We start from the raw sequence: 27,862 nt of genomic DNA on the forward strand, positions 1-27,862 counted from the left end.
CAGTACCAAACAGCCTTGAAAAAAATACATATAAGTAACGTTACATAGATTCACCATGTTATAAATGCAATATCCATGTAATTAAAATTGAGGGAAATGAATTTGTAGGCTATAAGAAACGGGCACATGAGGACGTTTGGAGGGAAAAAATGGAAAGAAGAAACGTGATAAAAACACTTTCTCAAAAAAAAAAAAAAAAAGACAACAAAATACTCCACGTGTTTGTGTTGTCATTTTTTTTATTCTAATGACCTTCTTATTTAATGAACTTCAATTTTCTGTTGTTTGTTATAGTTTTATCTCTAGTAATTGCTTCCTTATTTCAATGATCTGTGAAAGGGTGGATAAATAAATACCATATGCAAACATCAATCTAGAGTTACTACTAGGGTAGAGGCAGGAGGAAAATAAACACCTTTTTATCTGTCTTTCTTCATTGTTACTTCACTGTGAGCAGAACTGTTTGGTTGTTTAACAGTTCATTCATTTAGAACATTTTGAAATGATGTTCTCGTAAATAGAATACACTACATACCAAATAAATATTACTATGCACTTCCTTAACCCAATAGAAAAATCTATTACTAGATTTGGAGACTTTTCTTTTATTTCTCTCCCCCAAGCTTTTTATTGGCTATACTCTGCATTTACATTTCAGATGTTATTCCTTTCCCACAATCCTATCCCCCCTCCCTTCCCATTGCCTCCATGAAGGTGCTTCTTCTCCTAACCATCCTTTCACACCTCAGCACCTTGACATTCCCCTATACTTGGAAAATGAGCCTTCGCCTATATTCCTATTGATGCCAGAAAAATGCTATCCTCTGGTACTTATGCACCTGGAGCCATGGGTCTCTCGTTATAAAACCATTGGTTGGTGTTTTAGTTCATGGGAGCTCTGGTGTGTTTGGTCAGTTGCTCATATTGTTCTTCCCATGGGTTAGTTTCAGCTCCTTCGGTCCTTTCTCTAGTTCGTTCATTGGGGTTCACTCTGATGGTTACTTTTGAACATGCTTCTCTGTATCAGTATGGCTCTGGCAGAGCCTCTGAGTAGGCATCTATATCAGGTTCCTGCCTGTAACCTGCACTACTTGGCATCAGCAATAGTGCATGGTTTTAGTGGCTGCATATGGGATGGATCCTCAGGTGAGACAGTCTTTGGATGATCTTTTCTCCAATCCCTGCACCTATATATGTCCCATTATTTCCTCCCATGAGTGTTTGTTCACCATTCTAAGAAGGACTGAGGCATTCACATTCAGGTTTTCCTCCTGTTGAGCTTCATAATTTCTGTGAATTGTTTCTTGGATATTCTGAGCTTTTGAAGTTATTATCCATTTATCAGTGAGTACATATCATGAGTGTTCTTTTGTGACTGTGTTACCTCACTCAGGATGATAGCTTCATGTTACATCTATTTGTGTAGGAATTTCATGAAGTCATTGTTTTTTAATAACTGAGTAGTACTCCATTCTGTAAATGTACCACAATTTCTGTATCCATTTCTCTGTTGAAGGACATCTGGATTCTTTCCAGCTTCTGGCTATTATAAATAAGGCTGCTCTGAACATGGTGGAGCATGTTTCCTTGTTATATGTTGGAGCGTCTTTTGGGTATATGCCCAGGAGTGGTACAGCTGGGTCCTCAGGTAATACTATGTTTATTTTTCTGAGGAACAACCAGAATGATTTCCTGAGTGGTTGTACCAGCTTACAACTCCACCCGCAGTGGAGGAGTGTTTCTCTTTCTCTACATCTTCCCCAGCATCTGCTGTCACCTGAGATTTTTATCTTAGCCATTCTGCCTGGTGTGAGGTGGAATCTCAGGGTTAATTTGATTTGTATTTCCTTGATGACTAAGGATGATGAGCATTTCTTTAGGTGCTTCTCAGCCATTTGATATTCTTCAGCTGAAAATTCTTAGTTTATTTCTGTACCCCATTTTTAATAGAATTATTTGATTCTCTAGAATCTAACTTCTTGAGTAGTTTGTATATATTAGATACAAGCGATCTATCAGATGTAGGATTGGTAAACATCTTTTCCCAATCTGTTGGTAGCCATTTTGTCCTTTAGACAGTGTCCTTTGCTTTGCAGAAGCTTTGCAATTTCATGAGTTTCCATTTGTGGATTCTTGATTTTAGATCATAAGCCATTAGTGTTCTGTTCAGGAAAATTTCCCCTGTGCCTATGTGTTCTAAGGTCTTCCCCACTTTCTCTTCTGTTAGATTTTGTGTACCTGGTTTTATGTGGAAATTTTTGATCCACTTGGACTTGAGCTTTGTACAAGGAGATAAGAAGGGATCATTTTGCATTCTTCTGCATGCTGACTGCCAGTTGAACCACCATTTGTTGGAGAGGCTGTCCTTTTTCCATTGAACATTTTTAGCTTTTTTCGTGAAAGATCAAGTGACCATAGTTGTGTGGGTTAATTTCTGGGTCTTCAATTCTGTTCCATTGATGTACCTGCCTGACTCTGTACCAATTTAATTCAGTTTTTATCAGGATTGTTCTGTACAATACAGCTTGAGGTCAGGGACGGTGATTTCCCTGCAAGTATTTTTATTGTTGAGAATAGGTTTTGCTATCTTAGGTTTTTTTATTATTCCAAATGAATTTGCAAATTTAGTATGCAATATAGATTACTTTCTTTAACACACACGTGTAAACGCTATAGGATTCTTACAGTCCTGATAGTCTTATCTAGCAACCACCTTAGATTTTCTTCCTTATTAAATGGTTGGGAAACATGGAAAATTGGCATGCCACTGGAAAGTATATTTATTTTGTTAGTGAAACTCAATATGTAGGTTTTACTGTTTTCTGCATGTTTAATTTTACCTGTGCGAGTGTGTATATGTTTGTGTATGTATGTATGCACATGTGTGTGCATGAATGTCACCCTTGTGTGTATGATGTAAAAGAGTTCAGTCTTACTCCAGAAATAAATATATAGACAGTGATATGATAAATGGCTTTATGTTTAGAAAACAAGTAAAATGTTGATATTGGCTTACCTTCATCTTCTTGTTGGCCATATAAGAAAAAGAAAAAATGTACTTCTTTCTGACCCCCAGAAATGTGCCGGAATGCCCAATGGGATGGGAAAGAAAGCTGTTTAGGGAAAAAGAAAGGATGTAATATCGCTGAATCTTCTTTTTTCTTTTTTCTCTTTTGAATTGTTACGACCCAAGGCCATTTTCTTTAGTAGAAACTTGTAACCTGATTTCCTTGCCTTCAAATAAACAGGAGGACTGTGTGACATGTTCACATTATACACTGTGGGAATTAGACCAGAAACGTTACATTTCCATATATTTAAAGGGTACTTAGAAGTAATTCAGGCTTTCCTATGTTCTTTGTGGTCTTCCCTTCTTGAATTTTATGTGTGTAAAGTAATATATCTGCACAATTTAAGAGATATTTTTGTGAAATATAATAAAGCCTTGAATAACTGGAAGTTAACTAACTAAAATTCACAATTAACCAGTTTTATTTATTTTTTGCTACACTCTCCTTTTAGAAGGAAGAGGCAAATGACAAGAAAACAAGCTGTAAACAGGTATTTATGTGTTTATTTTTTAAAAATCCACTCCCTGGGAATGTCCTGGAGCCTTTGCAGATTCAGCCCAATTTTCATAACCTTGTTCTCTGTATTATACTTGTGAAGACAGAAAAGGAAAGCCCTTAAAATTCTCGGCATCAAACTTGTAATTTTGCTTAAGCTTTAACGATAAGAAAATTAGAAATCTGGATTAGAACTGATCTATTCATATGAAGTTTCTTGTTAATTGGAATTTTTATGATTTTACTATTTTCTATTAGTGATCATTTATATTTATTACTTGTGATTGTATGATGAAATCATACAAAAGAATGACAGCTTGCATACAAAGTAAGAAATGCTTTTCCTGGGAATGAAAGTATAAGTTAGAGAAAAACCACAAGTAGATGGAGATTGAGTGAGAGTCAGTGCCATAAAAACTAAACCACTCTTGTAATATAATAGGACAGTAATTGAAATGCCTACATACATTCGGATTATGGAATTCTTAGGAAGGTACACTCACTTTTCCAGGGCACCACAGATTATTAAGTGTGCTGCAAAAATATTAGAAGATAACCTGAATTATTCTGTTTGGTATGGGAATATGTTCATATGATTAACAGTCCTTAAGTACTTGAAATTCCAGTCTGATAAGAAATTTAAAAACCTTTAATTGACAAGATTTATATGAAATTTTGTAAAAGAGTTATGACAGTTTTATTTAAGTTGAAATCATTTACTATAGCATGTTACTCAGAATCTCCCATGTTTTATGGTTTAATGTAGAAAAGAATAACAATGACAAAGCATATTTCGATATTGTCTGGCAGTATTGTCTCATCTTCCTTTTGCACTTTTCAAGTGAAATCTCTTTTCTGATGAGGTTTCCCTCCTTCTTTCTTGGATGCAGGGTTTCTGTATGTATGTAATAAAAAGAAACATCATAGGACTTTGAGAGAGATGTAGAAGACACTGTGCAATGTGCCCTATATTTTCAATAGAAAAAATGAAAATCATTTTGATTATGTTTCTAATATCTGAAAACGTTTCTGTACCAAAAATTAGTTTTTAGTGTCATGTACCTGAAATAATATCCACATGACACGACACAGTGTGTGTACCTCCTTAAGTCCTAAACGTTTGATGATGACACCCATCCAGAACAGACTAGTACCAACTAGACTTTAAAAATAAATAAATTTTTACTGAAAAAATGGATTGAGTTTTGCATTTAGGTTTATTTCTTGAAGGTCCTGGATTTATATTACTGGGATGAAACTTAGGCTTGACAAAAACTGTCATCTTTATTTTTCCAGCAAAGTGACATGCAAGTGATTCCAAAATCTCGTAATTAAACTAGTGATGATTTATAACTATTTATATCAACTTATTTCTGGATTAACAATGTATCTCATTTTTGGATGTTTGTGATAAAATGGTACATTTACTTCAATTTGAAAAAAATCTCTTGAATTGATTTTTGACAGTGTATATGTTGATTCAGCCACACAAACTTTAGATAAACTAATAGCATCATAAACTCAAATGTTTATGGAGACAAGGATTGAAATGTAAATGAAAGACTATAAGCAATATGGCATAGTGAGTAGTAGGGTGAAAATATATGATTTAATAATGGCAGTAGATACTATTTATCCCAGGAGATTGGTACCATATAAGACTGCATATAAGCTTTTATTGTTAAGGTATTAGTTCTTAAGAGAGGCTAGGTGTCTAAAATTTTGTGTGACAGTCTCCCACTACTAAAAGGTGTTTAAAAATGTAAAAAATATAGGATGTTGTCCATGGGTTTTGCTATGGGTTCTCTAATTTTAAATCCTCAATTACTTCACTTAATGAAAAAAAGATCATAGTTTTATGCTGTGTCCTACTAGTGATGATAGAAAATTGATGTAAATCAGTGGCGTGCTTGTCATGTTTCCAACATGTTAGCTATGTCCTTCATGATATTTTCACTTTATAAAAGTGCTCAATATCGGTTTTCTTGAAGTAGCTTGAAAATTAAAAGAAAACTATCATTTTCTCACTTCCATGCTAATCAATCACATTCACTTTTGGTTCACCATTGCCATTTCCAAAAGAGAATATTTAAGTATTGTTCTGTCACCTAATATAACTGTGGTTTCTATTTGAAGTTTGTTTTTCTTTAATGGGAAGAAAGACATGTGGATAACATATGCTGCTTTATTGAAAATTGGCTTGCCTTTAAATAAATTCCCAATTCCATCTAGTAAAGTAGCTTTGTTTTTACAAATAGTTGAAAAAAGAAATAAAAGAAATTTATGTAGTTAACACAACAAAACTCTTGATTTAAGCTCTTGCTTGGCATTGAAAGAGAAAAAAAAAAAAAAAAAAAAAAAAAAAAAAAAAAAAAACAGAAGTCAGTCCTTGGGGATACTTGGGGATATTATTTGATGCTAACTGAGTACTCTGAGGCTTTGCTTGTTTGTTGGTTCTGCCTTAGACCTTAGCACGTGATCCCACTGTGTGCTAGTGCTTTTGCTATCCTACATTTCTTTCATGACTGGTCATCCAAACTCATATTTGTTTTAAGAAGAAACACTTAAATCCTACCCTTTCGAGAAAATTTGGAGTAAGAAAAAAATCAAAGTACCTTATTGGTATACGTACTTTACCAGCATTTAAGATCTGCACTATAAATCCCCAATAAAGATATTTAATTAATATTATCACTTCTCATGAGTACTCTACAAAGCAGAAAGAGGAACAATAGAATGTGCCGTTTTTAGTCATCAGTGTATGAGATAAAATCACTTTTATGATAGAAATGAAGATTTAATATAGGCACATGAAATATAAACCCTTTTTAGATGTATAGGATCAACAGATAGGATAGTATGTAAACAATGCTTATTTATGTTTGTATCAAATATCAGATATTGGACTACATATAAGGTGTTGTGTGATAGAATTTCAGTATATTTAACTCTATCCACTAGTTAGCTAAATTGTCAACTAATGTTTTATCAGACTTGACATAAACAAGATAATTCAAAACAAGACTTTGGTAAATAATTGGTTCTTTTGTCATAAAATAATGATACTTAACACATTTCCAATGATATAATGTGATTTTCTCTGTGTTAGTTCATCAGTTCATCTTACCAGACTGGGAAATAGGTTATATTAAAATCTGTATTTTATAGTGATGATGTTGAGGCCCAGAGAAGTATATGTAACTTGCCTGAAAATATACCACCCTTATTTTTCAGGCCTAGTATATAAATGATGTTGATTTTTAAAGTTAATATGCTTTTGACCTATATTCTGTAACCTTTTAATTTTGAAATTAGTTTAATTACAGTATTCCACCTATATGAATACTTATATGACTATATATATATGCTTATATTTGTTATCCACAAAAAATGATGTCTCGAGAAATCAGTTTTTGTGATATCACTTTAATTGAGTTAAATTAATAAGAATACTTATAATACAATTCAAATAGAGCAGAAAAATAGTATTTGAGACCTCAAATTCTGGAAAAACTCCATTTGTTAAACATTAATGAAATAACTATCAAGATTCTTTTTTCTTTAGTTCACGAGAATCAAAGTTGTCCTAAAGTTTTTATGTCTCTCTGCCTTTAATTTAAAATGATTATTGATATTTTTGCATATACAATGTTTTATGGATAGTGGAAGAAATATGTAATAAGATCTCAGTATTATAAGGGACAGGACAGTGGTATTATACCATCATGAGACTATGCTCAGGTTTCACCATTCTAAAACATGATATTACAAATGCATAAATAGGGTGAAATCTGAAGCCTTATTCTGTATGACTGTCTGCCTTCTTGCATATTAACATTTTGAGAAGAAATTACTCAAATATATTTTTATTCTGGCAGTGATTTTAAGAGAATTCAGGTTGACTGCTTAGTAAGTTAATTCACTCTTTCTTTTTAGATAAGGTAGTAATTGAATTTTGCATTCTGGAAAGACTTGATTAGGATGATCTGGATCTTTACCCTAAGAATTAGTGCGGAACTATCAAGGTGTCCTATATGTAGTGTCCTAAAAAATTCATTTGAAAGTGTCTAATATGGTAAGAAGCCTAACTAGAAAAGTGAAACAGTTAAACTTGATTTTATTTAAATTTCCCAGAGTTGCAAATGCATCAAATGTCCACAACCAGTAGCTGTTCTCCCACAAGTAGTTCCTTCAGTAAAACAAAGTGCCTACTATTTGAAATGAACTCATTGTCTTAAATTGGACAAGAATCCCAGAGAATCTTTTTGAGCGATTTTACTCATTTTGGCTTGATTGTGTCTTAATTAAAGTGCTCAGACTTAATAATGTTCACCATTATTTTTGCTAACCAGTACTCATTTTTTAAGTCAAACTCAATTCTAACAATCATTATTTTGTTTATTATACCATTTGCACTAATTTAGTGTAGAGAAGTTTTGCTAGATAAGTCTAGACTATTTTTGCTCAGTTTTTCTTTACACTACATGGTAGTTTAAATAAATTATACAGCTTTTAAATTAAATAGTGGACCAATCACTGAAAACATGACACATTTCAGTATTATGAGGTGAGACTCAAACACATAGATCAAATAATATCCATTATTTAATTTGTTCATTGTTTCATAACAGACAGTTCATTAATAGGCTGAAAAGACAATTAATATATATATGTGCTTTTGTTCTTTTATTTAAAAATATTGCAGCTGCTTGTATTTGTTATAAAAACAGAAATTCAGAATGTATAAACTTTGTTGTGTTGTGTTTGTCAAGCACATTTCCAAAAACAATACAATATATTTGACATATTGTTTTTTCTTTACACAACCAGTTGCAATCATTACATGGAATTTACATTTGTAAGTCTAAAAGCTTTGACAAACAAGATTTATTCTTCTTTTTTTAACCACAAAACTTCAAAACTGTGTACACTTCCATCTTTAACAGTAGCTTAAAATGTTTATTTTTTCTACAGACAGCATTTATACAATAGCACTTTAACATTAGCACAGAAAATATTGGATTTCTTTTACTAAAAACTTAGTCTGAATCTTGAACAAGTCATTTACAGGTTGTTTCCTTGGGATTACCTACATTCTTGTCCATTCTGACCTTGTAATTTTGCTCACAGTTGCAAATGTAATGCAGAGTGACTAAGATAATGTTGTTTACACAGACTTTAAGTGGAGTGACATTATAGTCAAGCAAGTGTCACATCACCCAAAGTGAAGGAAGACTTAATTACCATAATCCTGTGAATGCTGAAATTTCTTTGCCATGTGTAGCATAATAATGTAATGTTCCGCGTGGTATATTTAATAATGCGAAGGGAAAAGGCACATTAGGCCACCAACTGTGATTCTTTAAAAGTGAACAGAGTGGAATTCTAGAAAGACAGTAGAATTTTGAAGTAAGATGCTTGTCCTAATATTCGGGTGAAGTTTTTCTTCCTTTCAAGCCCAAAGAGTTGCCTAGAGGTCTAAAAATGAAAGGACAGCTAAAATATCCATAAATCTAGACACCAATGAGGGGTGAATTTCCTGGAGGGTGCAGAGTAGTGTTAACTAGATGACTAAGACAGGATAAAGAGGAAAGGCTGATAACCACCTATTACTGTGCAATGGGGAACATATCATTAGTTTACAAAGAGTGGTGACATTTTCTACAGTTGTGTAGCTCTATTCTTAAAAGTTTGTCAGTGTAACTAATTAGTTTCTAAAATGGAGTTCATTCTTAGACTTAGTATGAATGCATTTAGAAAGGCAGGGCATTGTCCATAAATTGGTATGGTGTGTAATACATCTTGATGAATGGTGTGAAATAGTGTTAAGAAATGGGACTATTATGCCAAAATGGCTGTTCATTGGTTTGTAGTCCTTGAAGGAATTATGTTCCATAGCAACCCGCTCTAAAGTCCTGGAGATAAACATTGAGCATGCCAAAGACTTGTCCTGTTTTCTCTCTTTGATAACACTCAGTTTTCAATACAAGGAATTCATTCTCTGTAATCTTTTTCAGTGAATTGAAACTATAAAATATGCCATTACTATAGCTTATTACTTGGAGTTAATTGTTCTTAACTAATTTATTGTTTGCAATAAGGAAAGTATAAAACCAATCAGCAGTAAAAGGTAAACGTAAGATTTAAAGGGCTTAGAAAGCTGACATATTATATATGTATCTCTCAATCAGTACATTCATGCTACTGATGGAGTGTTAATAATTCTTCAGTCATCGTATAAGAAAAATTTATATATACTATGTTACAGAATATTTAAAAATACATGCTAAATCATAAATACAAATATCATATTGAATAATGCATATATTAGCCTTAATAATTTGGAGATTTTGAAAATACCCTGAAACTTATTATAAAATATGGCACAATACTATATATAAACATAGAGTTATTGTTTGACTTTCATTTAGTTATGCTCATTTTATTTGGAATTCCTTTCACTTAGGTTTAGTTAAACAGCATGTTACTGCAGTGGAACAGTGGCCCAACAGATCTGAATTTTTATGATGCTTAAAAATAATTTAAATTAAATTGTAATGTTTGATTTTTAATGATTTTTAAAAGTACCCACTAAGTTACACATTGATTTTTTAACATTATATTTAAATAATTAATAAACAATTAATACAATAACATTTTTATCATGAGATACCTGCTAATAAAACATATAGTATTAAAATATTATCGTAGCAGATATGATGGTGCTTATCTACAAGGTCATCAATCAAGATGATTAAGCAGAAGGATTGTAACAACGTTTAGTTTAAGATGCCATATAAAGTGAGTATTAGGCCAGCCTGGGCTATATGGTCAGACCCTGCCATAGACAAGGAGCAAATAAACAAGCCCCCAAAACATTATTTGAAGTGACATAAGAAATTTTATTAAAAATAGTCTACTTAAAATATTTTTTATAAATTTAAAATTTTATTAACCCTAAAAGTTAATTGTTCCTTTGTTTCAAAAAATTGTCAGCATGATTTTTGGGACTGAGTTAGACAGTAATTAATATAGGAGTCAAATACTTTTTATTAAGTGAGTTTGCTAGAATGGTATCTCTCTAGCTCCCTTTCCCTGCCCAAACTCCTTCTCTCTCTCTCTCTCTCTCTCTTTCTCTCTCTCTCTCTCTCTCTCTCTCTGTCTCTCTCTGTGCATACTAAGCATAAGGTCTACTATGAAGCTATAACTCCAGTCTGTTTTTTTTGTTTAAATTAAATATGATAGTTATAAACTTAGAGACACCTTTCAGTGATTTTCCCCTTTTAATCATTCTCATTTTCTTGATTGCAAACACCTTAGAATTAACAAATCATAGAATTAACAAATCAATTTGTGATACTATTGTTAACTTAGGCTTCTAGTTATTCAAACTCACTCATTATTTCCCTGGTGCCCTATTCTGTTCTGAGACATAGGAAACCATATTACATTTGGTTGACATGTCTGTCTCCTTACACTTCTTTTGATTGCAACTAATTTCTCTTTTTGATGAATTTGACAATTTTGCACAGTTTTGGGAAAACACTCTTGATTTCCTAAATCAGTGTTTCCATGATGCTTTCCGTTTTCTTTGTTTCCAGACAGGGTTTCTGTGTAACAGCCCTGTCCATCCTGCACCTTGCTTTGTAAACCTAGCTGGCCTTGAACTCACATAGATCTGCCAGCCTCTGCCTCCTAACTGCTGGGATTAAAATCATGAACTACCACAGGTGAACCACTTTTCTTGTAACTGATTTGGGATTATGTGTTTTACAGAGGGAGAATGTAGAGCTAAATGCAATTTTTATCATATCATCTTACTACTCCCATGATTGACCTTGATCTCCTTACTCAATAATTATGTACCCAATTTCCTCACTTCAAAGGTACTTGTTTCTTAAACAAAAAGATTTTCCATGTCTATCATCACCAGTTTTTTCCAAAATATGGTTTGATAAATATTGATCTTCTCAATCCAAAAGAACTATAGAAGATGGCTAAGAAAAAGAGTAAGAAGAATGGTGTTGGTTCAACTGCCCTCGTGGTATTCAGTAACAAACAAGTACATATGGGAAGACATGTCTCCAGTTTCATATGCAGCAGAGGATAGCATTGTTTGGCATCAATGGGAGAAGGGGTCTTTGGTCCAGTTAACGTGTTTTTTCCTAGTGTGGGGGAATGCCAGGGCACTGAGGTGGAGAGGGTCATTAGGAAAGGGAGCACCTTCATGGAAACAATTAGAAGTGGAGGGGGAAATGGAAGTGTGGGGGGAGAGATAACCTCTGAAATGTAAATACAGAGAATATTCAATAAAAAAGTTTGTACACACTGTTATTCACCAGTTAAAATGCACTGTAGTAATGTGTGCAGTATTCTGCCACATGTCCTGCTAGCAACTTGCTCTCCTAAACTGATTCCAATAAACTACATTATTATCTATTCATGAGTCATCATAGATTAGTTGTTTTTCCCTTTTGGAGAGGATTCTGAACATCAAGTGAAATCTAAAAATAGGAAATTTCTCGAAAAAAGCACAGGTTTGATTTCAAAGCCTGAAGACCTACCTACCTAGCCTCCCAGACACCTTGGCACTATGAAGTTGCTTTCTGGATGGTATTATTGCTTGAAGCATTACAGCTAAGGGCTTCTGAGGACAGGTAAGGGACAGATGCTGTAGACACAGGAGCAAGCAGGTAGTGACTTCTCAAGCCATCCACAGGCCCTCACAACACAGGGCTCTTCACTACAGAGTAAAAGACATGCTGGTAGCCTGCTTCCTACTGACCCACCCGCTGGATAGGTGGTCAGTGCTGCTTAGACCATCACACCACTAACATGTTCATGTCATTATCTTTATTATTAAAAACTGAGCCCCCAGAACTGGAACCTAATATTTAACAAACATTTTTTGAATGTATGGTATTTTTATTGTCCACTGTTAGAACTGTTTTAAAATATTTATTACATTATTTTTATTTACATTTCAAATGTTGGCCCCCTTCCCTGTACCAACTCCCTGAGTTCTTCACCCCTTCTCCCATACCCATCTCTGCAAGAGTGCTACCCCATTTGTCCACCAACCCTACCATCAATGAACACTTTTATAGTAGTACTACTTATGTTCTAGACTAGGTAACTAATCATGTAGTTAGAAAGCATGTGCTCAGTCGTTTCTTTACTCTGCCATTAACTGGTCCTATGATCATAGACAGGACACTTGGCACGCACAAGTATCTCTTCCATGGAAGAGACCTAAAAACTTTGGAGGGATATTGTTATGAAGAGGAAAACAAGAAAATGCAAAAGTTAGTCAAAATCCTGTGAAAATGTTCAGTGATTATTTTATAACTTTGACTATTGTAATGATATTTTGAGTATGTTATTGAATTTCCAGAATTCAGTATATTTCATGATATTAATATTGAATAATCAATAAATACTTCATGACAAATGAATATATCACGTTCTTTTTTTCCTCCCCAAGTATTATACGGTAGCTTAAGGTAACTTATAACTTAGTTTTGAAATCATATATCTAATTTTCAAAGGGAAGAAAGAAACATGTAGCCAAACTGGCTAGTATATGCAAAGTACCCTGATTTAAAAAAAAAAAATTTCTACCTTTTGTTTTGCTGGGTTGTGTTTTTGCTCAATGGCTGACTGCCTTCTGATTAGATTTCAACTGCTTAAGCTGACCAGACTTTACTTAAAAATAAGGAAACTGTAGTTTTCACGTTTCCACTGTGGTGATGTGAAATCCCTGCTGCAGAATCTTTGAGCTGCTGCTAGAAGCGGAGGGAGTACCTGTGAGCACAGCTTGTCAGGAGGCCCTCAGAGCATTGGTATGTTAAGGGTCCAACTGCTAGGTTGAGGAGCAGTTTGATGGTTGGATGTACCTCTCCACTTTTTTTGCAGGAAACCTGCTAAAGGCTCTCTACTTTCTTTTGATATGTAATTTGCATTAGTTAACAAGAGTTAAGAGAAGGGCCCATTTTGTGCTACTGAAGACTGAGTCTGCAAGAGAAGTGGCCTGGTGGATCCTGTTAAGCACTAGCATTGTGATGAGAATAGTTGTGTGACCTCACAGTTTCCACTGTTTTTTTTCTAAATATCCATTCAATAATGTTTTCAGTAAGGATTCCCAGAAGGAAATAGGACTAGTTTGAAGTTTTTCTTTCCTGAAAATCAACGGGAGCATGGTTAATTTAGTTTTATGCCAAAATGCTTTAAAAAAAAATCTGTGCATGTATTTCTGTTTTTTCAAATAAAGTAAGAAAAAAATTGGACATGTTTCCAGACTTCCTAGAAATTCTAGGTGAGTAACTGAAATCTACAGGGTACCCATCCAGCTTTGGACACTGGGAAAAAAAATCTTTAAGTCAATTTTAGGCTTTAGGGTTTGTGAGAGAGTGGGCAAGATCAGTTCCGGAGTCTTTCCTTAGCATAAACTCTAAAATTCAGAAACTTTATGTTGAATAACATTGCCCTGGTTATTTCTAAAAAGAATCAGAAATTTTCTGATGTCAGTTCAATCACTTTTATAGTGTTCATTTTATTTATACTATGAAACAGGAAGAAATTCTCTTACCCCCCCCCCCTTTTTTTTTGTTTTGTTCAAAATAAAGTATGGTTCCTCAGAAAATTGAACATAGTAGAATGCAGCTATATTACTCCTGAGAATTTATTAATTGTAAAATATATGTAGTGGGTGGGTCAAGGAAGGAGGATTTAATATTAGATGTGTGTATTATGACTGAATACCTGCAGGTTTACTATTTTTCTCCCAGAAACCACTACTTTCTCTCAAAACCTGGACTGCCCATTTAGAATGATCAATTTGTGACTTTAGTATATTAGATATTTCAGCTTTCATGATAATATGCCGGATTGTTATTTAATTGAAATGGATGGGTGCCATGAGAAGACTCTCATGTATTTTGAGAAAAAATGAAACTAATTTTCTGTGTAAAATCCAATCAATTTCTTTTAAGTGAGCAGTTACAGTGAGCTTTAAACAGACCTTTCAACTTTAATCTTAAATTACATTTAAGACTTTTTTCTTGCATAAAAATTATGAGTTTACCAAACTTTAACCAATAAATTCCATCACTGCAATATAATTAGTGAAATTAAATTGAAAATGTTGTAAACAAATATAGTTATTACTCATTCTGTACCTAACTACAAATGTGGGAGGATATTTTAAGTGATAAATTAAGCATTAACTACTTAAATCTGTGAGCTGAACATGCTAGCAAATGGCTTGTGTTTGTAATTAGTATTTATGGCCACAGGAGAGTGCCTCTATTAAAAAGAGTAACAGGAAATTGATCAGTTTAGGTTGCCATAGCAACCAAAAATAGTTCCTTTGCTTGTGTTGGGCTTAATCTATCGTGTTATATATCTATGCTTAGAAATATTTGTGTTAACTGAAAAACTAAATATTCAATAATGCAAAATAGGTTAGGCTACTGAAATAACAAAGTGCAGATGAACACTTGACTACCTAATGACCAGCTTAAGTGTTCTATGGTTGTCATGACATTTCTTTTACAAAGAAAATGATGTTTTCCAAAAACGTCTTAAAACTCTATGAAAATGCAAATCTCTTTATGACAGTATGTGGTTGTCACAATTATAATGAGAGACAATAATTGATGATTTATGAGATGATACCATGGCAACAGAGTCTTTCATCATTGGCACCCCTTGGTTACTCTTTTTTATTAGTTGCTTGTGAGTGCCTCTGTAAAGTTTTCACCATGACATACAAGAAGATTTAGTTAGACCTGTTTCTTTTAGATCCAATTTACAATGTGGAGGAGGTGTTGGCAATCTGAGATTCAACAGCCTAAAACTGACAGTGCCTTATTAAGAAAAACCCCAATAAATTAGTAAACATGTTTAGTTGCTGAAAATGGACAGACTTGACTCTGTTACTTAGCTTTTCAAGCAAGTCTTTACTGCCTTGCCCAAATTTGGAGAGCAAGCTGTTAGTATTTTAAAGTTATGTTGTCTGGTAATAGCCTTTCATAATAGATGGGAGGAGAGGACGCTTACTTTGAATTCATATGAAATTACTTTCTTAAAGCTTGACTTTAATATTTTTATTAGTCTGGAATAAGTATATTACTGAATATTTTAGAATGGCTTTAGTATTTTGGTAGATCAAGAAATAATTTGTTTGGCTCTTTTAGAGGTGATTATGCGTCAGTATTAATTTACAATGCTCTGTTCCAGATTGCTTGTCATATTGGAAAACTGAACTTTTTACATTAATTTTAATGATAGTTCATAAAAATAAGATCTTTAATATTTTTATATTTAGGATGATTCTTGGATTATTTATCTACTCGTGTAATTGAAAGAAAACATTAGCCAGGGATTTTAAGTCCTTTCCAGTGAAATATGATTAAGATTAATAAAGTTATAGAATTAACAACAATTGGAAATAACATAATACACTAAAGGTGTCAGATTTAAAGCCAACAATATGATGGAATTATACATACAGAATTAATTATAGGTTTGTGCATGCTCTTTCCATAAATATATGAAACATTTTTATACCTTATTTCTTTTATATGTCAAGAGTTCTAAAGGAAAACATTCTGTAATATACAAATCCTTCAGTTTTAGTCCTTCTTCACATTGCTATCAGTGGCTTCTCTTTTTGTTCTTAGAATGAAGTTCATATACCTAGCTGCTAGGAATCTCATCTAGGCTCACCCCCATATCCTTCAAGGTATCCCCCCTTTTCCAGGTCTTCAACTTGTTCCAGAGATTTTCTCAATCGATTTTCTTTCTCTCTCCCAACCATCTCACCCCTGACCTGTGATCTCTCCATGTCTGATCCCCACACCACTTTCTCTCTCCATATCTCACCCACTATTTCCCTCTCTTCATCTACTTGTGATGTCTGTTTTATTTCCCCTTCTATGTGAACTGACTTTATTACTGTTCTCTTTCATAGGTTTTCCATATCTAGTATTTCCTCAGTTTGTGTGTCTATTCTTCTTATTGGATAGTTTATGTATTTACATTTTCTCCTTCACCTTCTGTCATCCTCCTCCCACTGCTTCTATGAGGATGCTTTTCCTCCCACTCTCCCAGTCACAACTCACCAACCTGCAATTTCCCTACAATAGGGAAAAGGAGCCTTCATAGGACCAAGGGCTTCTCCTCCTATTGATGCCACCATCTGTTACATATGCAGCTGGAGCCATGTGTTCTCTATGTGCACTCTTTAGTTGGTGGTTTAGTCCCTGGGAGCTCTGGGGGGCCTGGTTTGTTGATATTGTTGTTCTTCCTAAGAGGTTGCAGACCCCTTCAGCTCCTTCAGTCCTTTCTCTAACTCTTCCATTAGGGTCCCTATACTCAGTTTGATGGTTGGATGAGAGCATCCCTCTTTGTTTTTGTCAGACTCTTTAATTTAATTGCTTCTATTTCCATTTTTAGGTCTTGGACAGTATTATTCATATGCTTTACCTGTTTGATTACATTTTCCTGTATTTCTTTAAGTAATTTACTCATTTTGTCTTTAAAGGCTTCTATTATTATCTTTATAATATCTTTATAAGATTAGATTTTAAGTCATCTTCTTGTGCTTCAGCTGTGTTAGGATATCCAAGGCTTGTTGTGGTTTGGTAGCTGGGCTCTGGTGGTACCATATTACCCAGGCTCTTGTTGGTTATGTTTTTATACTTGTCTTTAGGTTTCTGGTATTCCATGGTATTGTCTGGCTGTTTCTGGTGCCTACAGAACTTCTTGTGTGAGGCAAGTAGAACCTTGCATGTGAAGGTGGAGCTCAGGAAACAGTAAATTTCTAATCTCTGCTGGTTGTGCCCTAGGTGAATCTTCTCAGGATCCTAAGTCCTCCCTGGGAAGCTGGAAAGAGCTATGGTCCTGAGGCTGAAGCTTAGTAGACAGAGTGCAATTAACCTTTGCTTCTGTGACTTAAGTAGACCAGTCCAGAAGAATATTGGTGTTCCTGAGGCTCAGAGAGAAGGCAATAGTTCTCAGTGGGGACAATTTGAAGTTCACCTCTGCTAGCTGTGACCCAGATAGACTTAGAGGCATAAAATAGGTAAATCTGGGTTTATCCCGGGTGTTTCTGGGGCCCTATAGGCCTGGATGCTCCTGAATACTGGCAGTCCTCCTTGGGTGGGAAGGCAATGGAGATCGTTTGGGGTGGGGGGCAGTATGCAGCTCACCTCTGCTGGCTATGCCTTAGCTTTGTCATTTGTGTGCCTGTAAAATTTCATTTCCTCCTTCTTGTCAGGATTTCATAAACACATTCCCTATTTGGACAAATAGATCCCCAGATATCTACTGTTCATAATGATCTTTTAAAAGTTATTTGAGAACAATGAACATTTATCTTATTTTTATTTTTAATTTTTATTGTATATTTTCTTTACTTAACATTTCAAATGTTATCTCCTTTCCCAGTTTCCCCTCTTGAATCCCCCATCCTATCCCCCTCCCCTGCATCTATGAGAGTGTTCCGCCACCTACCCACTCCCTCATATCTCCTTGCCCTGGCATTTCTTTACACTGGGACATTTAGCCCTAACAGCGCCAAGGGGCTCTCCTTTCATATATGCCCAATAAGGCCATCTTCTGCTACATATGAGGCTGGAGCAATGAGTCCCTCCATATGTAGTCTTTGATTGTTGGTTTAGTCTCTGGGAACTCTGGGGCTTCTGGTTGGCTAATATTGTTGTTCTTCATATGAGGTTGAAAACCCCTTCAGCTCCTTCAGTCCTTTTTCTTTCTTTTTTCTTAAAAATCAAGTGTTTTATTTCAATGGGATAGCCACTTATAAGCTGCTTATTCAGGTATTAATTACTTAGCCAAGTGACTTTCATAGCTGCATTTCTTTTATTATTGGATATTCTTTGTATTTACATTTTAGATGTTATCTCCTTTCCTCCAATCTTATTCCCTTCCCCTCCTGTTGCCCCCATGAAGGTGCTCCCTTTCTGAAACACTCTCTTCCACCTCAGTGCCTTGGCATTACCCTACACTGGGAAAATGAGCCTTTGTTGAACCAAAGGCCTCTCCTCCCATTAATACCAGAGAATGCTATTTTTTGCTGCATAAGCACCTGGAGCCATGGGTCTCTCCATGCAAACTCATTGGTTGGCTGATGTCACAAAGTGCTTACTGGCAGGAACCTGATATGGATGCCTCCTTGGAGGCTCTTCCAGAGCTGTACTTATGAGGATGCTTGCAGCTAACTATCTGACTGAATACAAAGACCCCAATGAAGGAGCTAGAGAAAGGACTGAAGGAGCTTAAAGGGTCTGTAACCCAATAGGAAGAATGAAATTATCAACCAACCAGACCCACTACAGCTCCCAGGGCCTAAAACACCAACCAATGAGTTCAGTCATTTTCCTAACTCTGGAGGACCCTGTTCTCAGTACAATGGTTGGTTGAGAGCATCCCACCATGTATTTCTCAGGCTAAGGCAGAGCCTGTCAGGAGACAGTTATATCAGCCTCTGGTCAGCATGCACTTCTTGGCACCCAAAATATTGTCTGGGTTTGGTGACTGTATATGGGATGGATCCCAGGTGGGGCAGTCTCTGGATGACCATTACATGAGTCTTTCTTCTACACTTTTTCTATGTATTTCCTCCTGTGAATATTTTGTTCTCCCTTCTTAGAAGGATTGAAGCATCTACCATTTTGTCTTCCAACTTCTTGAGCTTCATGTGGTATTGTGAATTGTATCTTAGGTAATTCAAGTTTGAGTGCTAATATCCACTTATCAGTGAGTACATACTATGTTCGTGTGCATGTGCATGTGCGCGCATGAGTGTGTGTGTGTGTGTGTGTGTGTGTGTGTGTGTGTGTTTTGGATTGGGTTATCTCAGTCAGAATGATATTTTCTAGTTCCATCTATTTGTCCAAAAATTTTAAGAAGTCATTGTTTTTAATAGCTGAGTAGTAATCCATTGTGTACATGTGTCACATTTTCTCTATCCATTTCTCTTTTGAAAGATATCTGATCTGGATTCTTTCCAGCTTCTGACAATTATAAAGTCTGCTATGAACATAGTTGATCATGTGTCTCTGCTATATGTTGGAGCATCTTTTGGGTATATGTCCAGGAGTGGTAAAGCTGGGTGCTCAGGTAATACTATGTCCAATTTTCTGTGGAACTGCCAGACTGATTTTCAGAGTGGTTGTACCAGCTTTCAAACCCACCAACAATGGAGGAGTGTTCCTCTTTCTTCACATCCTTTTCAGCATCTGCTGTCACCTGAGTTTTTTGTCTTAGCCAGTCTGACTGGTATGAGGTGGAATCTCAGTGTTGTTTTCATTTGAATTTCTCTGATGTCTAAGGATTTTGAAGATTTCTATAGATGCTTCTCAGCCATTCTGTATTCTTCAGTTGAGAAATAGTTATGTTTAACTGTCTCCAATTTTTAATATGATTGTTTAATTCTCTGGAGTCTATCTTTTTGTGTTATTTGTATATATTGGATATTAGCCTTCTATTGGATGTAGGATGGGTAAAGATCTTTCCCCAATATGTCAATTGCTGTTTTGTCCTATTGATAATATCTTTTGCCTCACAGAATCTTTGTAATTTTATGAGATCCTATTTCATGATATCATTCTGAGTAAGGTAACCCAATCACAAAAGAACACACATTGCACGAACTCACAGATAAGTGGATATTAGTCAAACAGCTTGCAATACTCATAATAAAATTTACAGACCATATGAAACTAAAGAATAAAATCACACAAAAATCTGGATGCTACAGTAAAACTCTGTAATACAAGGACAAAGAGTGGAACAGAAACTGAAGGAAAGGCCATTCAGAGACGACTATATTTAGTGATCCATCACATCTACTGACACCAGACCCAGATACTATTGCTGATGATAACAATTACTTACTGAGAGGAGTCTAGTATGGTTGTCTTCTGAGAAGCTCTGCCAAAGCTGAAACTATACAGATATGCTGTACACAGCCAAACATTGAACTCAGTGTAAGGACCCCAACAGGGAAGTTAGGGCAAGGGGTGTTGGAGCTGATGGGGTTTGCAACCTCATAGGAAGAACAACAATATCAACCATCCTGACCCTGCCCCCAAAGCTTCCAGGGCCTAAACCACCAAGCAAAGAGTACACATATGGGTACCCTTGGCTCTAGTTAGGTAAGTAGGAGAGGATTTACTTATCTGGCATCACTGGGAGGGGATCCTCTTGGTCCTGGGGAGACTAGATGACCCATAATAGAGGAATTCACAGCCGCTGAGGCAGGAGTGGGTGTGGGTGCAGGAATACCCTCATAGAGGCAGGGGGAAGGAGGAGGTGATGGGGGCTTTTGGAGGGGAAATTTGGTAGGGGAATAACATTTGAAATATAAAAATAAAACAACCAGTAAAAAAATGAAAAGGGGTTTAAAGGTTATGCTTATAGCTAGTATTGAAGAGGATGGAGTAATTTGAGAGTGATTTAAATTAGGAATTCTCATTGTTCGAGGTTGGCCAATTATTGGATATAGATGATATAGGAAGAGTTAAAATTGATTTCAACATATCAGGTAGAAAAAGTAGCAGAAAAATCACAGAAATGATGGTAAAGATGTTTTATTTTGATGACTTTATGAGAAACGTTGTTTTCTTTGACTTGGTGGTGCCTATTATGAATTAAAAATAGTTCTCAGTCTAGATGAACTTGTTAGCTGTATGACTCTAGACAATTCATTTTTGCTGAGTCTTAGTGGAACATGGAGAAACAATAATTTTTTTTATCTGTTGAGGTATTTAAATATTAAATTATTTAATGTATATCCAACGTATACCCAGGTGTTGGACACATCATTAACTTCCTGTTTACTGCTATTTTAATTACCATTAATGTTATTAGTGCCCTTATTTCTGTAAATGGAATTACTTTCCTTCTTTGTTTCTCTGTATTTGAAATTATAAATTTTAGTAAAAGAAATACATCTTCCATGAAGTTGTTTCAAATGATTGATAGAAATGATAATCATTTACTTTCCCTTAGCTCCTATAAGATTTATTTCTCCTATATTTCCTAATTTTTTTTACAATGCTACACATACACAGGAATTAGCCTTACAATTTCTGTTATACTGCAGCTTCCTTGAACAGCAATTGAATATGTTAACTCGATAGTCTAAGTGCTATACATTTATAATAATTAGTGGTCATTTTTATTATTACCATTGGGAATCATTGGCATAACTGTGGTTGTTAACTCTTAGAATTAATATACTTTGATTTATAAGTGGTAAGTAATTTGAATAATTTAAAATGTATTCAATTATGATTAGCCCAGTTATATTATTATAGAAAGCCCTTCTTCATGAAAGAATAATTTCCTTTTAAAAATTAAGTATTTTCAAGCTGTTAACTGATAATGAAAGATCATTTGTTTATAAATTATGAAAAAGATTTGCTTTAGATCTCCTAAAATGAAATAGATATTTTAAAATGTAACATAAGAAACATTCATGAATTTATACACGTGTATATTTTATCTGTCTTAGTTAAAGTTTCATTGCTGTGAACAGAGATTGTTACCAAGACAACTCTTATAAAGTGAAGCGTTTAATTGTGGTTGTCTAACAGGTTGAGGGGTTCAGTTCATTGTTTCCACAGTGGGAAGCATAGCACTGTTCAGGCAGGCCTGGTACTGGAGGAGCCAAGACTTTTACACCTTGATCCAAAGGCAGCCAGGAGGAGGCTCTCTCTCACATGCAGAGAAGCTTGAGCACTTTGAGATCTCAAAACCAGCCTACACCATGACTGACACACTTCCTCCAACAAAGTCACCCTTGTTCCAGCAAGTTCCTACCTCCTAATAGTGCCGACCATATTCAAATCACCATACTATCTGACTTCCTTTAAGAATCAATTATTCCATCTTGTAGGTAAAGAGCCATGATTATCAGAATAAATAAAAATAAATATAAAAGAAACTACAGATATAAATTTTAAAAATATAAAATGGATATCTGCATTTTTTAATATAACGAATTTTGAAGACCTGAACGGAAAAAATGGAGAAGCCAATTCACAACAGCAAATTAAGAAAAAAAGGCTTAGAATTAGTGTTAGGATGAATTTAGTTTACATACTTATTCTTACTAGCCACCTGCAATAAAATTGCTTAAGTATAGAAACTTTAAATAACAGAATTTAGTCTTCCAGATTGTTAGCTAGATACTGATTTAACAATGAAACACCCCATTAATGCTTAGATGTTTGAGAAACAGCATTGTGAAAAACATGAATGAATATTATATACTTGAATTTCCCTTTCCAGTCCCATTTCTTGTTTTGGGACATTTTGCTAGTTGTGTATCTTAGTTAAGCCTTAATTTTCTTGTTTTTAAGATAACGTACCATTGTTGCTTTTCTTAAAGGACATGCAAATACTTAACTATTGACATGAATATAGCCTGCAACAATATATCAACTTAAAGCCAACACTGTTTATTATATATTAGATCAATATTAAAACTTTATGAGTGAAGATATTATTTTGTATCAAAATTTGTTGAATCGAAATCAGTTCCTTGTTATGGAGGAGAGCTTCCAAATTAAAATAGTACACATACAGAGATAAACTGCAACATATGGATTTTTTGCATCTGGGATATACTTACATGTATGTATAATATGCACGCATATATGACATTTCACACATGTGGATACTTGGAGTTGGCATTATATATCTTCCTTGGTTACTCTCCACCAAATGTATTGAGGTAGGGTCTCTCACTGTGTCAAGATCTCCCTGCTTTTCCTAGTCTATCTTTTTGGTCAGCTCCAATGATGCCCTTCTCTTGTTCTCTCAAATATCAGGATTGTAGGATGGCCATCCCATACCATTGAAATTTATACAGGTTCTAGAGATCTTAAATCTGTTTCTTACACTTGTTTGTCAATCTTTTGGTTTACTGAAACATCCTTTCATGCTGTTTTCAAACTTTTATAGAAAAGTTGAGGCAATTATATTCAGGGCCTAGTACGCCAAATTTTTTTGGACCATAAGAACTACAGGCAAAAACATTAAATAAAACATTAAGTCTCAAAAATTAGCAATTCATTTGCGTCAGATTAGAACAGTTCTTTGTAGCAATTTGGGATAATTTGTTGGTTAATTAAATTTTTTATTAATCAATTATTTGTTTATATTTCAAATAATAACCATCTTCCTGGTTACCACTCCAAAAATCCCCCCATCCAATTCCTCCTTTCCCCCTTCTCTTTGCCTCTATGAGGGTGCTCCTCCACCCACTTCCACCTCACTGCTCTAGTACCCTCATATGCTAGGTCACTTAGCCTCCACAGGACCAAGTGCCTCCTCTCCCACTGATGTTAGATAACGTCATCTGCTACATATGGATCTGGAAACTTGGATTTCTCTATGTACACTCTTTGGTTGGTGGTTTAGTCCCTGGGAGTTCTGGGTGGACCAGTGAGTTGATATTATTCTTTGTATGAGGTTGCAGTTCTCTTCATCTCCTTCAGTCCTTCCCCTAGCTCTCCCATTAAGGTCCCTTATTGGGTATGAGTATCTGCCTCTCTATTGGTCAGGTGCTCATAGAATCTCTCAGGGAACAGCCATTATCAGGCTCCTGTCAGTAAGCACTTCTTGGCATAAGCAATAGGATAAGGGGTTGGTGTCTTCAGGTGAGATGGATCACTAGGTGGGGCAGTCTCTGGATGGCCTTTCCTTCAGTCTCTGTTCCATTTTTGTCCCTGTCTTTCCTTTAGACAGGAAAAACAATTTTGAGATGGATGGGTGGTCCCATCCCTCAACTGGGTACCATTCCTATTTACTGGAGATGTTCTCTACAGGTTCTATCTTTTGTTGGTTATTTCAGCTAAAGTCATCACCATTGGGTCCTGGGAGCCTCTCTTTTCCCTGGAGACTTTCTAGTGGCTATTCACACTCTCCACTGCTACATATTTCTATTCAATTTCCTGACCCTCCTGTCACTTCTAATACCTTATACTGACCTACCCCTTTTTCCCTCTTCCTCCTTTCTCCCTTCAATGTCTCTTCCTTCCTCTGCCTCCTGTGATTTTTTTTGTTCTTTCTTCTATGTAGGATTGAGGCATCCATACTTTGGTCTTCTTTCTTAAGCTCCATATGGTTTGTGGGTGGTATTGTTTACAACAGTTATACACCCACCTTTATTTTTGTTCTACAATACATTTTGACTTCTCAAACTATTACTTTTTTAAAGATAACTTAGTGAAAAGAGAGTGAAGGGATTTTCATGCTTTTTAAAATTTAGTTGTGAAAGTTTTGTAACTCACAAATGGCTACTCTGGGACTTTAATGCATATCATGTGATAGGATGCATAGTATTTCTTTCTTTGCACTGTACAGCTGAATGCCTTGTAGTCATAGTGTCCTGTTTAAGAATAATATAATTTGAACTAGGAAATAGTGATGGACTCTGAACTACACCTATGAGAAACTAGAAATGTTAGTGGTTTGGTTCTAGTACTATAGAAACAAGTGACAGGGTTTCCTTTCTATCTTAAAGCTGGGACAAAATACAAACACGAATTGAATAAAAATTTCTGATAAGTTTCATGGAAGAATTATTGTTGTATATGTGTTTGGTTGACATAAAGTATAGCAACCATATCTTTTAACTAAAAAATAGGCAGATGCTTTGATAAGAGATTTTGAATGCTAAATTAACTTGATTTATTTAGCTTGAAAATTTTATCAGCACAATAATTTGATGTGTAAATAAACTGCCAAAACTTGAGAATTAAGGTTTGAATTGAAGTGGCATGGGAAAAAAAATCTAGGAGCAACTGTCATTCTAGGATTCATCTTTTCTAGATAATCTTTTTAGGTCTTGTACCAAACTATTCTAATGCATCATATATGTTTTGTTTTCCTATCTATACCATAAACTTTTAAACCAATAGTGTCATTAGTTTAGTTTCCATATTCTCAATATTGTTACATGATAAGGTGTTCAAATAATAATTTTAAAAGGACATGTGAATTAATGAGCAAGTATGAATAAAGTAAAACTAATTTTCAACTACTACACAAAGTAATATTAAATCAAAATACATTAAATATTTCCGGTCTCTTGGCAGTTTAACTCTTTCTACCACTCCAGAATTCTTTAGGGACATACATTAATTTCTGATACTAATAATGGGACTATAACATTGAATAGCTATTTATTAAGGAGATTTGATTTTAAAGTTCACAATACAAATATTATTAATATCTATCTTATTTGTACAGCCATTACATATTTCATCTATTCTTACAGGTTACATAAATTTAGTGTATAGAAAACTGTTGAGTATGTTGCTAAGAATAATTATTAATTACTAAATATTTGGAGTAGTGCATGGATAGTGTGGAACTAAACAATAACACACAAAATATAAGAAGAAATGTTGGAACAAGAGTAAAACTGGTAGTTTTCAGAGTTGACCTATAGCCTCTTTCAAAATGATAGATTCTACCTGTCCAAAAGACAACAAACAATAACAATGCCTAAACAAGAGTAACTGAAACTAGCTCTGAAGCAAACAGGTGAACAAAATGTAAGACACAGCATCACCCCAAAGGCATTCTTAGTACATGGTCATTATTTAACCCCTGACAAAATAAACAATGCTGACAGAATGTGTTGAACAGCTAAGATGTATGAACAGTGTCAATTCAGTAGGCTGATAACCTATGGCTTGACATTCTTATCTATAAATTTTGACAGAGACATCATTTTGTGATTGGTACTTTATTAACTTGCTCCTTTGATAGCAAAACATAGCCTTTCTATGATGAAATGGAGCACGGCATTACTAAGTGAGAGATTTGGGAAAATATTAATGAAGTTCTGTTTTTACAAATGAACAATCGATCACACTTGGGTTTGCATTCAGTAGCTGTTTCTCCATGTGGGATGATGTTGTTTGCGTATCAACAGCAGAAAATAAACTGTCATATCATTAAATTACTTATGCCAAATAATCATGACAACTTCCCCTATAAAAATAATACTTTGCTAGAAAAAAGTACTGTTTCCAAATTAAACATTGCTGTTTAATAAATTAATATTTTGGTCTACTGAATTGTCATTGGAAAATAACATTGATTCCAGGTTAGAACCCAATATTTGCTTTTCCAATAGTTTTTTTCTCTGTCACTTCAAATACAGCAGGAATTTCACAAGCCTTCAAAAAAAATATAAAAAAAAGTAAATCAGTCCCACTTCAGTATGTCTGGAAATTAGAAGAAACTAATGATTCAGTGACAACATTTTAAACAATTTGCTTTTACATGGTGGATTGCTTTTCATTAAAATGATTTTGGTCCCCCATAATAGAGTAATTCCCAGTGTCAACAATATCAACTCGAATTTCTTATCTTAGACCAGAATTCAATGTTTTTGGATATAGTAAGCCAATCTGGGTTGTTCTTGGTTCATTCTTTTTTTTTTCTTTCCCAAGGGACAATATCTAAATATATTTCCTCTAAAGGACATCCCCACTATTCTGACCTCTACCATGTCCTTGCTCTTTTCTGTTTCTGAGGATCTTAAATTAATTGTCTGGCCCATTTTTCTGCCACACTTGCTGTGTCTGTCTATCCATTTTAATCATGCAGTTTATGGTCAAACTCATGCTCCAGGCATGAGAATGGCTTCATGAGCTATTCAACATTTGGCAGCCATATCAAGTGTTACTCTACAGGATGATTTTCCTGTTTAGATTTATTGCCACTATGCCCTGAGCACCTGTGTCTTATAAACTAAAATAGCATTAATGAAAAATATCCAGGACTTAAAAGCAGATTAGATTTTTAGGCTCTCATAGCTGGGATATTATCTTTACTTTACTCAGTGCAGTATTCAATTCTGGAGAAATATTTAGATGTACTTGGTCAAGGTTTTCTACTTTCTTCACTCTTCACAGTAGTGTGCATCCATCACAAAGAACACAGCATAGCAGAAGCAGTACTTTTGTATATGAAAAAAAAGATAAATATGTTAACTATTCACATTCAACATCATCTTAATTTCAAATAATACATCATTATAACTTAGTTTTAAAAATCATTTTATTTATTTACATTCTAGTCATTGCCCCTGCTCAGTTCCCCTTCCCACAGTTCCTCATCCCATTCTTTCTCCCACTATTTTTTTAAATTATTATTTTTTCTTTACATATCAGAATTTTTTCTCCTCCTAGGGTACCCTCCAGCTGTTCCACATCCCATACTTTCTCTCCGTTCCCCAAGTCTCC

At 34.7% G+C, this 27,862-nt stretch overlaps 1 protein-coding gene across 1 annotated transcript in view; it reads left to right on the forward strand.

Moving 5' to 3' along the window:
- The window catches only part of DACH2 (dachshund family transcription factor 2), a gene marked incomplete at both ends in the record, with an annotated part of 540,251 nt that overhangs the window by 155,436 nt on the left and 356,953 nt on the right, over positions 1-27,862 (forward strand). Inside the window, one exon of the mRNA XM_080910121.1 lies at positions 3,523-3,561. Coding sequence (XP_080766247.1) covers positions 3,523-3,561 — 39 coding nt within the window. The remainder of the gene's footprint in view (positions 1-3,522; positions 3,562-27,862) is intronic.

Source organism: Micromys minutus, assembly GCF_963924665.1.
Source record: "Micromys minutus genome assembly, chromosome: X".
NCBI lineage: Eukaryota > Metazoa > Chordata > Mammalia > Rodentia > Muridae > Micromys > Micromys minutus.